This window comes from Ips typographus, linkage group LG9 (assembly GCF_016097725.1).
Source record: "Ips typographus isolate SLU linkage group LG9, UJ_Ityp_2.0, whole genome shotgun sequence".
Taxonomy (NCBI): domain Eukaryota; kingdom Metazoa; phylum Arthropoda; class Insecta; order Coleoptera; family Curculionidae; genus Ips; species Ips typographus.
In genome coordinates, this window is record NC_138430.1 from 1,766,417 (window position 1) to 1,780,864 (window position 14,448).

Below are 14,448 nucleotides of genomic sequence, written 5' to 3' on the forward strand. Positions count from 1 at the left end.
AACAAAGCGTAACTCGGTTATTTAGAAAAACTACAGAAAATTGTATAAAAGGAAAGTTTTAGGGAATTTTATCCTCTACAATATTTTATTAAGTCACTTTTGCCCTAAAGGGCCTCCTAAGAAAAATATTTCCTAAAAACTGTGTTAGAGCACGAAAAATGCTTTAAAAGATTCTCAACAAATTTAACTAAGCGTAACTCGGTTATTTAGAAAAACTACAAAAAATTGTATAAAAGGAAAGTTTTAGGGAATTTTATCCTCTACAATATTTTATTAAGTCACTTTTGCCCTAAAGGGCCTCCTAAGAAAAATATTTCCTAAAAACTGTGTTAGAGCACGAAAAATGCTTTAAAAGATTCTCAACAAGTTTAACTAAGCTGAACTCGGTTATTTAGAAAAACTCCAGAAAATTGTATAAAAGTAAAGTTTTAGGGAATTTTATCCTCTACAATATTTTATTAAGTTACTTTTGCCCTAAAGGGCCTCCTAAGAAAAATATTCCCAAAAAACTGTGTTAGAGCACGAAAAATGCTTTAAAAGATTCTCAACAAGTTTAACTAAGCGTAACTCGGTTATTTAGGAAAACTACAAAAAATTGTATAAAAGGAAAGTTTTAGGAAATTTTATCCTCTACAATATTGTATTAAGTTACTTTTGCCCTAAAGGGCAAAAAATATATAAAGGAGATATTTTTTAAAAACTGTGTCAAAGCACAAAATAGTACATCTCATTAGGAGTACAAAAATAAGGGTTTTTCCGTCCGCCTATGACCGATTGTTGGCCTTCCGATTCGAACCTACTTTTGGACGTATTATGAACGATATTTTTTATTATACTTCTGTGACAACAAAGGCAAAATTGGGGCTACAAATCGGTAAAAAGAACCACCCTGTAGCTTTACAAATAACCGAGTTGTTGTTCATCAAAGTGAATCAATTTCTAGAAGTTTACTGTCAATGTTATTTTTAGCGCCATTTTGTTTTTATTACAATTTTCTGGGAAATTTTCTTGGCACTGTACAGAGTGGTCAAAAGAAAACACTTGGGGCTACAATCAGTAAAAAGAACTACCCTGTACTTCAAACCACCGAGTTATCGTTGATCAAATTGGATCAAGTTCTACAACTTTATGGTCAATGTCACTTTTAGCGCCATTTTGTTTCTAGCACAATTTCCTGGGCAATGGTTTTGGCACTATACAGGGTGATCGAAAGAAGACACTTGGGACTACAAATCAGTAAAAAGAACCACCCTGTAGCTTTACAAATAAGCGAGTTATCGTTAATCAAAGTGGATCAACTTCAAGAAATGTACTGTCAGTGTCACTTTAGGCGCCATTTTGTTTCTAGCACAGTTTTCTTGGCAGGTGTTTTGGCACTCTACAGGGTCGTCAAAAGAGGATATTCGGGGCAACAAATCGGTAAAAAGAGCCACCCTGTAGCTTTACAAATAACAGAGTTATCGTTGATCAAAGTGGGTCAACTTCAAGGAATGCACTGTCAGTGTCACTTTAGGCGCCATTTTGTTTCTAGTGCAGTTTTCTTGGCACTGTACAGGGTGGTCAAAAGAGAACTCTTTAGGCAACTAAACAGTAAAAAGAACCACCCTGTAGCTCTTTAAATATCCGAGTTATCCTTGATCAAATTGGGTCAAGATTTAGAAATTTACTGTCAATGTCACTTTTAGCGCCATTTTGTTTCTAGCACAATTTCCAGGGCAATGGTTTTGGCACTATACAGGGTGATCGAAAGAAGACACTTGGGACTACAAATCAGTAAAAAGAATTACCCTGTAGCTTTAAAAATAACCGAGTTATCGTTAATCAAAGTGGATCAACTTCAAGAAATGCACTGTCAGTGTCACTTTAGGCGCCATTTTGTTTCTAGTGCAGTTTTCTTGGCACTGTACAGTGTGGTCAAAAGAGAACTCTTTGGGCTACTAAACAGAGTAAAAAGAACCACCCTGTAGCTCTTCAAACACCCGAGTTATTGTTCATCAAAGTGAATCAATTTCTAGAAGTTTACTGTCAATGTCACTTTTAACGCCATTTTGTTTTTAGAGCAGTTTTCTTGGCACTGTACAGGGTGGTCAAAAGAGAACTCTTTGGGCTACTAAACAGTGAAAAGAACCACCCTGTAGCTCTTCAAATATCCGAGTTATCGTTGATCAAATTGGGTCAAGATTTAGAAATTTACTGTCAATGTCACTTGTAGCGCCATTTTGTTTCTAGCACAATTTCCTGGGCAATGGTTTTGGCACTATACAGAGCGATCAAAAGAAGACACTTGGGACTACAAATCAGTAAAAAGAACCACCCTGTAGCTTTACAAATAAGCGAGTTATCGTTGATCAAATTGGGTCAACTTCAAGAAACGTGCTGTCAAGTGTCACTTTAGGCGCCATTTTGTTTCTAGCACAGTTTTCTTGGCAAGTGTTGTGGCACTCTACAGGGTCGTCAAAAGAGGATATTCGGGGCAACAAATCGGTAAAAAGAGCCACCCTGTAGCTTTACAAATAACAGAGTTATCGTTAATCAAAGTGGATCAACTTCAAGAAATGTACTGTCAGTGTCACTTTTAGCGCCATTTTGTTTTTAGCACAGTTTACTGGGTAATTTTCTTGGCACTATACAGGGTGGTCAAAAGAGAATACTTAACTAAATTCGACGGTGGGTAAGGCGTTAAAAATTAAAGAAAACACTAAAACATTTTTTTGGCAAAAAGCTAAAAAATACACAATTTAAACTTATATTCACTTAAAAAACATAATCGTTATTTTTATAAGATTGTACTAAAACTAATAAGTAATAAGTTAAGTTAATTTAAAACTCAACATGTCCACGCTTAATATCCGCTTCCTCCTTGGAAGCCACCGTAGCCACCTCTGTTGTTGCCGCGGAATCCATAACCACCACCACCACGTCCGTAACCGCGGCCACCATAACCTCCACCTGCGCCATAGCCTCCACCTCCGCCATAGCCTCCACGACCTCCATATCCACCTAAAATAAAAATTAAATACTTCTTCTAAACAGCGGAATATTGATAATAGTATATTATTCAACGAGCACGTAATGATAGTTATTACTCAAGAAGATAATAATATAGGTATACCACCCACCACGTTAATCAAAATTCAAACATTTTTCAAAAAATTTGTTTAGGAGTGAAAATTCTGAAATTAAGGGCAGTTGATCAATGGCCTTAAAGGCTTCTAACCTCATTTTTTCCAGAATTTATCTCCTTAAGGTAACAGAGTTACAGGAAAAAATCAATATGGCGACTTATGCACGTTGATAAGACTTTTAACCAAACTTGAAACATTTTTCAAAAATTTCATACAGAAGTGGCTATTTTAAAATTAAGTGCAATTAGTCAGTGGCCTTAAAGGCTTCTAATCTCATTTTTCCAGAATTTTTCTCCTTAAGGTAACAGAGTTACAGGAAAAATTCAATATGGCGACTTATGCACGTTGATAATACTTGATAAGACTTGGTATACCATACAAAATAAATACACACTTGACCCAGTGCGTAATCTTGTTCTTTCAGCCCTTGTTACGTAAATAACTACTAATGATCCGATCACAAAGCAACTTTCCTATACAGAGCCAGTTGTTAGTAAAACGTTATTGTACGTATCATTGCTTGAGGGAAGATCCACTACACTAAACAAAATAAGAAACCTTTTGTGTCGGGGGTCAATTGAGTCCTCGTGCGTAATCTTGATCTTTCAACCCTTGATACGTAAATAACCATTACTGAGCACGTAAATACAAGTTTTCTATACAGAGCCAGTTGTGAGTAAAACGTTATTTTACGTATCATTGCTTGAGGGAAGGTCTACTGCACTTAACAAAATAAAAAACCTTCTGCTTCGTATGGCGGGTCAGTTTTGGCTTTGTGCGTAATCTTGTTCTTTCAGCCCTTGTTACGTAAATAACTACTAACGAGCCCATCACAAAGCAAACTTTCCTATACAAAGCCAGTTGTGTGTAAAACGTTATTTTACGTATCATTGCCTTAAAGAAGGTCTACTACACTAAACAAAATAAGAAACCTTTTATGTCGGGGGTCAATTGAGTCCCTGTGCGTAATAACTATCAACAGGGCCAGTGAAACAATCTGAAGGAACTAGAGTTTGTGGAACAGAAAAGGACGCCTTTTCTAATAGAAAACACTGTCACAATGAAACAGCCCATATATTTACTTACTCCCAAGAAGAGTTTTTACAAGAACACTACAAAAACCAAGTTTATTCAAGCCAGTGGTTCTCGAAGGAACATGGATATAGAGAAAAGGTGTATTTAGCAGAAGCTGACAAGATGATTTACCTAATAATATAAAAAGGACTCTGGTAGAGGTATTAATGAGCTGCTAATACTAAATAGCTTATGTTTCAGGTAGTTTTATTTGCCTAATCTGGAGTTTGCTTATCTGGCTTTGAAAGGGTCCAAATTTAAAAAGAACCATTATCAATGGCTCTAAAAGACTCTGAACAAAAGGTGTTTGAAGCTATGGTTATAATGGTGTTGTCAAAATCCATATGCAGAGTGTTAAAAAACAAATTTCTAGTAAGTTTCAGGTAATATTAGAAAGATATGTTACTTAATATGTAAATTTGATCAAATGCCATTATTTTGCAGAATTAGCCCTTATAAATTTTGCCATATCTTCTCTGACTATAAAGCTAGAAGCAGATGGTGCTACTGTTAAATACTTTTACATCAGATAGTACGGTAAATTACTATTTTAATTGTATTATTTACACATTATGAAATATACAAATAAAATCTGTTGTGTCAGTTTCTTTTACTGAGGTACTGCTCTTACAATAAATTGAACATGAAATTGAAAAAACATGTTAAATAAATCACACAACAAAACCAAATTGATATGTATTTAATGCTGCTGAGTAACAAGTTACAAAAGGAAATTCTTAAAACACCAACAATTCTGTTATAAGTTGAAAACACTGCTTTAGGATCATCACAAAACTGCAAGGATCTAATAAGTCTCCAGAATACACACATTGCCTTTACTTTCTTGCAAATTTAAAGGAATAATTCTTGAAACGTTGGTATTGGGCTGTTAACGACTCGTTTGAATGCACCTATCTGTGATGTTCTTTCCAGATAATGTGTTAAATTGAATGTGATTGTTGTTCCCAAGCCAAAGTTTGATTGGAACGTTCCGTTTTTGTTTACCACCAAGTGTTGCAAGTTTTCCAGTTTGGTGAGAAAAATCTTAAATTCTACGAAGGTTACGCAATAACAACACTAATTAATAAACTTAAACAACCCTAGACTAAGTTTTTATTTCTTCTGTATGTAGTTGTTGCTGTTTTAGCACTTTTTAAAATTCTTAACCTCAAAATGTGTGTGTGTGTGTTATGGTTACGATGGCCACTCGTCAGTGAGACGTTCAGCCAGTTTAACAACGCGATTACGCGATACACGATTACATAAGTTCCGCGGAAGAAGCACTTGCGTGCGTCTGAGAAACTCTCATCTCTCCCGCTTGCATAAATAAGACTAAATATCGCCTTAAGGGCACGATCCGAGTGAAAGATATAGTCATTCCTCGTGGAAACTATAACCGTCACTGTCACATCCACGTGGTCTTGACCTAGGTTTTCACCCTTTCCGCCTCTTGGAAGTGCACCGCACAAAACAATTCCCCGTAGACCTTTAGGAATCGACGTTTCCACTTAGAGGCCCCACATTTCCACTCGACCGGCTGCGGAATTCGGTCGTCAACTTCAAATTTCTCTGAACATCGTTTCAAGAAACGTAGTTTCTTAGCGACACAAAATGGCCCCCACGAAACAGACGTGCGGTGCGATACGTTTCAAGTTGAAAGTCCAACCTCAAAATGTTGTTTAGAACTGTGTCCTCACTTCGCACACGTTCACACAGATGGCACCACGCATCAAAATGCTAACATCAAATCCGCATCGTCTGTCACGATTTAACTACATATAGCAGTTACAAGTCATCTTCAATCGTGTGTATAAGGCACGGATCTGTCAAGCCTTACTGACGAGTCCAAAGACAGCTCCCGGGACGAAACACCCTTTATCGGTCAATGGGCAACACGCCCCAGGCAAGTCCACATGACATCAACGTCATGCGCCATCCCTGTCATTCTCTCGCTCACTTCAATCCAATGGGAACAATCTCCCATAGAACGTTTAGCCGACTGTCAGTTGGGACTGTGCCCTATGTTGCCACATCTTCCACGAGCAGATGTGAACCTGGTGTATTGTTTGTTGCAGTAATAAACGGACCGATGAATTATACATGATGTCGTTTCTGGAGCATCATGAGCTTCTCAGCCCATCTCAGTTTGGCTTCCGGCCAGCGATGGGCACGAAAGATGCTATTTTTTCTTTTCTTCAGGATCTGTACGGTCGCATGAACTCGGTATTTTGCGACTTGTCGAAGGCGTTCGACTGCGTAGACCACCAGATCTTGCTTTGGAAGCTTGAAATGGCTTCCGGGCCGTTCCTTTGCTGTGGTTTCGCTCTGTCTTGTCCGGTCTTGGTTGAGGTTCTCCTCAGGTATGGATGTATGGAAAAAAGGGTGTTAGAATTAGAAAAGGATAGCGAGAAATAGAGGGAGAAAATGGAAATGATGCGTGAGGTTTATGATAGGGACATTGGCAAACTGGAGAAGGAGCTCGAGAAAAGAGAACGGGAGCTGGAAGAACTTAGGAATAAGGGGAGTGCGGGGTTGGACTTGGACAAGTTGGGTAAATTGTTGGAGGGATTTCAGGGGAAAATGGAGTTAGTGGGGCGGGTAGGGGTGGAAAATTAAGATAGGGCAAGTGTAGTAAGGGTAGGGAAGGGGTTTAAGCAAATTAAGGGGGGGACTAAGGGGCAAGAGAAAGAGGAGTTAAGGACAATAACAGTTAGGGATACGTCTGGAGACGAGGGATCAAGCGTGGGAGGGTACAGGGCCGAAGATAACGAAGGGTGGAGCAAAATGGAGAGAAAGAAAACTTTCGCAGAGGCTTTGGGCAGAGAAAAAAGAGGAAATGCGGAAACAAAAGTAGGTTGGAAAATGCCGCCAAAAGGGGGAGAAGAAAAATGGTCCTTAGCAGTAGAAAGGATAGGGAAAAAAGGGCAGGAACTGGTGAGGGAGGTCAAAGGCTTGATTAAGAAAGCAGGGGTATCGGTTGTCAGGGTGGTTAAGGAGGTGAAGGACGGCAAGGTCGTAGTAACTTTTGTGAGTGATAAGGACATGGAGAAGGCAAAACAGGTACTATAAGAAAATAGGGAAGTTAGGGTTGGGGAAAACGGGGCAATAAACCCCAAAATTGAAAATTATTGGGGTGGAAAAGGGTTTTAAGGACGAAGAGATTTTGGAGGCTATGTTCGGGGAAAACAAGGATTTGTGGGGTGAAACAGAGTACGAGGAGTGTATGAGAGGGGCAAGGGTACTCTTCAGGAGACTTTGCAGGGGAGAGGGAGTGGAAAACGTGGTGGTGGAGCTAAGAGGGGAAACCTTCAGGCTCCTCATCTCGAAAAGAAGGGTTACGGTTGGTATGATTGGGTATTTTGTGGAAGAATTTGCTGACCTGGCAGTGTGCTATAGGTGCAGCAAGTTCGGCCACACGGGTGTAAGGTGTGTGGAGAGAGAATGCTGTAATAAATGTGGGGGTGCGCATGAGGTTAGGGATTGTAAGGAAGGGGGGGATTGGGATTGTCCGAACTGTAGGAAAATGGGAGTTTTTAGAAAGGACAGATGTCACAAGGCGTCGGATAGAAGCTGTCCTGTGTACAGGAATAAGCTAGATTTGAAGGTACGAAATACGAACTACGATTAGGGAGGGGAGAGAAAGGGTTTCAGAGAGACTGGAGGCGAGTGAATGGGCGATGTTGAGTGGGTGAGGAGAACCGGGTATCGTGGATCTGGGGCGAGACGACGAGGGTGGTCGGACATGTGTAAATAATTGTTAAGGTAGTTAAAGTATTAAGGTAAAAGGACTAAGAATTGGTTTATACGTGTATTAAAAGGATTAAGTATTTGTTTGAACTGTTAAAAATATGTATAAAATTTGTATAGGTTAATATTATATTGGTTATATGTACAATATGGAAAACTGTAAAAAAAGAAGAGATAGAAAATTATGTTGTAAAAATGGGAAAAAAGGAAAAAAATATGTATAAAATTTGTATAGGTTAAGATTATATTGGTGATATGTACAATATGGGAAACTGGAAAAAAGAGATAGAGAATTATGTTGTTAAAATGGGAAAAAAAGGAAAAAAAGGGGTAAAAATAACACAGAAAAAAAGATAAAAAATGGAAAAAAAGGGGAAAAAAACAAAAAAAAGAGGCAAAATAAACAAAAAGGAATTTAAAAAAAAGGGAAATAAAAGATAAAAAAGAAAGGGAAAAAAGAGAATAGGAAAAAGAAAAACAGGGTTTAGCTTTCCCCGGGAATTTTTAGGAGATGTGGAGGTTGGTGGGTTCCCTCGGGAGTGGTTTTGTGAAGACAGTGGGTAATGGATACGGCTTAAGCCCTAAAAAGGGTCAGGTGGCTTAACCTCATTCGGTATGTCTTGTCCGGCCGGAGCCAGGTCTTCATCGGGAGCCATGGTTCTGGAGAGTTGATGTTGACTTCGGGTGTCCCTCAGGGCTCTGTTCTTGGACCTTTGCTGTTCTTGATATACTGTCAATGATATTGTTTCGCTCCCTATTAACGGACAATTCACTGTTTTCGCTGATGACGCGACCATTCTTTGGAGCGGCAAGAGCGCCGATTCATTGACTGCCACTACTGATGGGGACCTCTCCCTAATCAAACATTGGTGCAATTCCAACTTACTGTCATTAAATATCAGTAAGACCTACATTTTGGATGCTCATTGCAGGAGATTTTTGTTGAGGGTGCGCCCCTGAAGTGAGCAAGTTTCTTGGTCTGATTATTGACGACTCGCTTCGATTCGCTGAGCATGTGGACGGTTTGTGCTCTAGACTGGTTGCCATGCATTGAGGGTGATCTCTGGCAATCTGGATTATCATGTAGCTAGGGGTGCATACTATGCACTGATTGACTGCCATCTCCGCTACGGCATAGCTTTCTGGGGAGTTTGTTCTCGAAGCCGCTTCAATTCCGTGTTTCTCCTGCAGAAGCAAGCATTGAGGTGCTTATGTCGTGTTGGATACAGGGCCTCTTCTTAGACCCTTCTTCATTGAACATGGTATCCTCCCTGTAGTTATTTTAACAAACTGTAAATTGGGGCATTTTCAGTAATTTTCCGGGGATTTCCGTTTGGGGCATTTACAATATCTTTCCGTGGTTTTCCGTTTGAGGGTATTTCTGGTAAGACGGCGCCGGCTACAGTTACTTTATTTTGAAAACAGTTAGGTAATCCTTCTGGTCCTGTTCGTGTTTGTTTGACACCGGGGAAACGGTGCAGCAAGCGGGAACGGTGAATCCTGTAGCTCGTTTGCTTGGCTCCGGGGAAACGGAGTAGTAAACGGGTTTGGAATAACGGAGGGATTAGCAGCTGTGTGACTGGCAACGTCACGAGACTTGAAACCTCTGTTGCATAATTCTGGGGAAACAGTGTGCAACGGAGGCTCTATTTGTCGAACCCCGGGGAATCGGGGCGGCACCTAGAGGTTAGGTCGTGTGACGGGAACACCGCTGGTCATGTAATTGGGCCTCTTTGGGATTTTGGAACAAATTCCGGCGCCGAGTAGTCAGTTTTACATAACCGTACCGTACCGCCGTACTTACACCGTGTCACAGACAGTCATAATCTACAGTAATCAGGCTAAACAGTAGTGAAGGGTCCGTAGCTAGTTTTCATTACCGTTACACGCTTTCCCCGCATCACCGAACAAGGTAACTTTCGTTTCATTAGGTATCCGTTACCGTAAGTATTTACTGTAAGTACAGAGAGCCGCAATACAGTGCATTTAGAGGAAACAGTTGTTTTAATTTTGTTTACTTCCCGAACCCTTTGGAACTTTTCTTCAGCTGTCTAAAGGCTAACCAGGTACCGTAAAGTGGACCTTCAGCCACTATAAATAACGAAGGTGGCGCCCGAGGCAACGTAACCGAGGAAATCCGCTAGAAAAGCGCTACAACATTCCTCACACGGAGAAGATTAGGTCGTCGCTTATTTACGGTGGCAAGAGACTTTTCAATCACCTTCCTCTCCACGTGAGAGGCCAGCCATCTGCGCATGGATTTAGGCGTGAGGCTGAGAGGTTTTTGCTTGACTGTACTATTCTCTGGACCAATTCTACTCTAAGTTCTTAAGGCGCCTTGTTCTGCCATAAATTGACCAAGCAGCACTGTTTGTGTTTTTGATCCTCTTTCTCCTCTCTTATACAGGGTAACTGCCTTTTTGTTTTGTTTTTATTTTAATAATTTGTAAGGTGTAATTATGTGTAATTCCTATTGTATGTGTAGTGTAATAATTATATAGGTTCTTTTTTTGCTGTTTTCGTATGTGTTTTCAGGGCTCTGTCAATGACTTTAAGTTGATTGATTGATTGATACAGATTTCGAGAAAAAAAAAGCACTTATTGCATGCAAAACATGTGAGATTCTTAGAATGTTGTAGTTTTCTCATTTTCATTTATAAATGCTTAATGAATGATACATATTTTGAGGTTTAAAGGAGGAATTTGTCAATATGGCAACGTCCAAACAGATGATTAAAAAGATGGATAGCCTAGCTTGTAATAAACGACGTGCGTAAATTTCAATATGGCGGAGCACTTGATGACGTAACCGCGACGGAAAAAAAATGAACCATAATAGGCGGCTTGTGCAAACGGACATTATTGGTCTATTTCATATCTCACAGTTAGGATTAGACTGTGCCTACTTATCCGTTATTTGTTAAAGTATTAACCAATACGTAGGGAGTACAAAAACAATATAACTTACCACCTCTAGGACTAGCGCCCCTTCCTCCTCGGAACATTTTCGGTGGAGGACCCGAATAGCTCCCTAAGGAATGTCCTCTAGGTGGCCGTTTGCCCATTCCCATGTTCATTGACGTAGACGAGGCACTTCGTTCAAGCTCAAAACTGCCAGAATGTAACTTGCACAATTCTCGAATGCATGCGACGACCTGATGAAATTACCGAAAAAACATGTTTGTTAACGTATTTTTTTTGTTCTTCTCGTCTGTTTGTGCGAAAATGGTATTTATAAAAAGAAATAGTACTGCCCTGACCTTTTACTATTTTTTCTTTTAAAATTAAAGCATGTGCAACGTGTTTACTCTAAAACAAGTTATAGAGAAGAGAAGTGCTAGAAACTTGGAAACGCACCTAGCATTTGTTGACCTACAAAAAGCCTACGATACAGTCCCAGTATCAAAACTATGGAGGGTCTTAGAGCAATCCAACATTAATCACACCTACGAAACAGCCCTTAAAGAACTATATACGGAATCAAAATCAAGAATTAGGGTAGGCAAATGTGTCACTGAAGAGCTTATGGTGAATAAAGGATTGCGTCAAGGATGCTGTGTCTCTCCCACTCTTTTTAAAATATACATAGCGATGGCACTAAAAAACTGGAAAAGAAAGGTCCAAGGAATGGGAATAGAAATTGATGATAGTTGCTTGTTTACCCTACAGTTCGCAGACGACCAAGTCATAGTAGCCAATGATAAAGAGGATGTGCAGTACATGATGCGAAAGCTAATAGAGGAATACAGAGAATGGGGCTTAACAGTCAACATAGCCAAGACAAAGTATCTATGTGTGGGAACTCAGGACGGAAATTTGGAACTGGACAATGGCCAAGAAATCCTTCAGTGTCAGGAATATGAATATCTGGGCATTACATTCGACAACACAGGAACAGATGTAAAAGAAATCGGAAAGCGAATAGTCAAAGCCAAAAAAGTAATCGGAGCTCTGAATGGAATCCTATGGAGCAAAGAAATAACCAAGAAGCGGAAATTTAATATCTATGAGACAATGGTTAAAAGCACCTTCCTATATGGATCAGAAACCTGGAGAATTTCAGATAGACACAAGAAAAGAGTTGAGGCAGTTGAAATGGATGCAATTAGGAGATCGATGCGCATTTCACGAAGAGAAAGAATAAGACATCATAAAACAACGGATGGGAATAGAAGACGCAATAACACAGGATATCGAAAACAAGCAACTTACGTGGTACGGACACGTGGAAAGAATGTCAAATACCCGATGGCCTAAAAGAGTACTTCATTGGCAACCAACAGGCAGAAGAAAACGAGGAAGGCCAAAACAGGAGTGGCAGAAAACCATGCATAAATGCATGAGTGAGAGAAATCTAACACCTGAAGATTGTGAAGACCGAAGAGGCTGGAAATTAGGTGTCGGACAACGTCGAAAGACGTTCTAAACCGGCCTATATATATATAAAATTAAAGCATTAATAGTCCTTAGACCAGTCAGTTTTAAAGAACAAATTTACCAGGACCGCACTTGATGAAATCCATATTAATGCTAAACTCTGCCTTCAGAGAACTTAGAGACCAGTTTTTTAGCGAGAAATTCAAAAACGAGATTAAAAACAAAGTGTTCCATTTGAAAATCAAAAGTTGGTGTTAGTTCCGACTGATCTGACAACACCGTTAAGTCCAACATATTGTTACGGTTTGGGCCTACTATGCTCGATACTTCCGAACGAGCACTCGATTCGGGATGGATCCGATGCGCCGCAATATCAGGCCGGGCGCGTTTTAAAGTAGGCCACAGTTAGAACGCGACACACCTGGAAGCTTCTTCGATGTTCGAATTGTAGTAGGGTTTTTAGTAGCTGAATTAATTATTGTACGGAGTGTTTTGAAGAACAAGAAAGGATTCGACAACAAGACAAGGAAGAACAAGAAAGAATGCGACAACAAGATATAGAAATGCGTCAAGAAGATAGAGAGCGGCAAGAAAAGCGTAACGTAGAAATATTGAACATTTTAGCGGGGACCAAGACAGAAATCCAAGAGTATGTAACCCATCGTCTCAATAAAATTCAGAATGATGTCGAGATAAAGTTAGGCGACTTGGAGCGGAAAATTGACAGCAGAGGAGCCAGCTCTACAGTGATCACCAAGCCTCCCACATACGACGGTCAAACTTCATGGGCAACGTACCAACTCCAATTTGAGGCCGCTGCAAATGCAAATCGATGGAGTAACGAGGAAATGGCTGTAGCACTACGAGGACCTGCACTGGAGCTGTTACAGACTCTGCCTATCGCCCAACAAAGCAACTATGAAGCATTAGTAGCTGCATTAGAACGTCGTTATGGGGATCAGCATAGGAAAGGAGTGTATCAAACACAATTAAAGGCAAGACAGCAGAAAACTGGTGAAAATTTACAAGAGTTTGAAGCCGAAATTCGTCGCCTTGTGCATCTGGCTTACCCAGCCGTCCCGGATGAAATCCAAGAAGAATTTGTAGCACAGTATTTTGTAGAAGGGATCCGGAGGTAAAGAAAATGCTGAAGATGTTCAAAGGAAGCAACAGATGCTGCAATGACTTAAAGCCAGAGACTATTCAAGAGGAGAGAGTACCGCCAGCCGATCATGTTGATACATTAATAAATGAAATTAAATCAATGGTTGGCCAATTAGTGCAACAAATGGCAGCATCAGGAAATGGACACTATAGAAGGAATTGCAGAGAGCGGTCTTGTTCTCCAAACCCGCAGTGCCGACGAAATTATCACATCAGAACAAATCACCGTAATTCCTCTGCTAAAAGAAACATTACGTGTTATAATTGTGGACGTAAAGGACATTACCGCTGGAATTACAGACAGCAGTCTCGTTTACCGACCCCACAGAACTGGCGTAACCAGGAGCAGGAAATGAAGAATCCGGAGGGACATTTACCGCGATATGCAGAGGATCGTTAAGCTTTTGATAGTGACTTAAGGTACCGGAAAGGACAAATTCATGATGGTTGGAGGATTGGTCAAATCGCGAAGGTGACAGATAAAGAGGCTACAAAAAGAATGAAGAGCAGCGTTTCTAAGGAAGACATAATAAAAGGACAGCGCTCAGACTCTGATTTGAAAGTAATCAGAAGATGGTTGGAAAAGGATTTGAAACCGGATTGGCAACAGATTTCCAGATATGGAGCAACAGTAAGGGGTTACTGGTTGTAGTGGAATTCGCTTCGACTGCTACATGACTTAATTACTCGTAAATGGGAAAGTCCAGACGGAAAACGCTTTGTTTACCAAACAACAGTGCCCAATTGCTGCAAAGAGAATGTGCTGCGAGAAGTACATGATGGTGGACTACATGGAGTAAACCAGACTTTGGCTAGAATAAGAGATCGATTTTACTGGATTAACTTCAGAAAGGACGTTAAGAAATGGTGCAAACGATGTGACCAGTGTTCGTTACAGAAGGGCACAATTCAGGAACTTGAGAGAGAGAGAAAATGAAACCAAACAACGACCGTATGAAGA

General features: G+C 40.1%; 1 protein-coding gene across 3 annotated transcripts in view; it reads right to left on the reverse strand.

The window, feature by feature from the left end:
• Positions 1 to 2,732: 2,732 nt before the first annotated feature.
• Positions 2,733 to 14,448, reverse strand: part of mle (dosage compensation regulator mle) — a 60,158-nt gene continuing 48,442 nt past the window's right edge. For all 3 annotated transcript variants that reach the window (XM_081986775.1, XM_081986774.1, XM_081986776.1), the window contains 2 exons: positions 10,915 to 11,101; positions 2,733 to 3,000 (listed from right to left, as the gene is read on the reverse strand). In XM_081986775.1, coding sequence (XP_081842901.1) covers positions 2,843 to 3,000; positions 10,915 to 11,101 — 345 coding nt within the window. In that variant the 3' untranslated portion in view covers positions 2,733 to 2,842. The remainder of the gene's footprint in view (positions 3,001 to 10,914; positions 11,102 to 14,448) is intronic.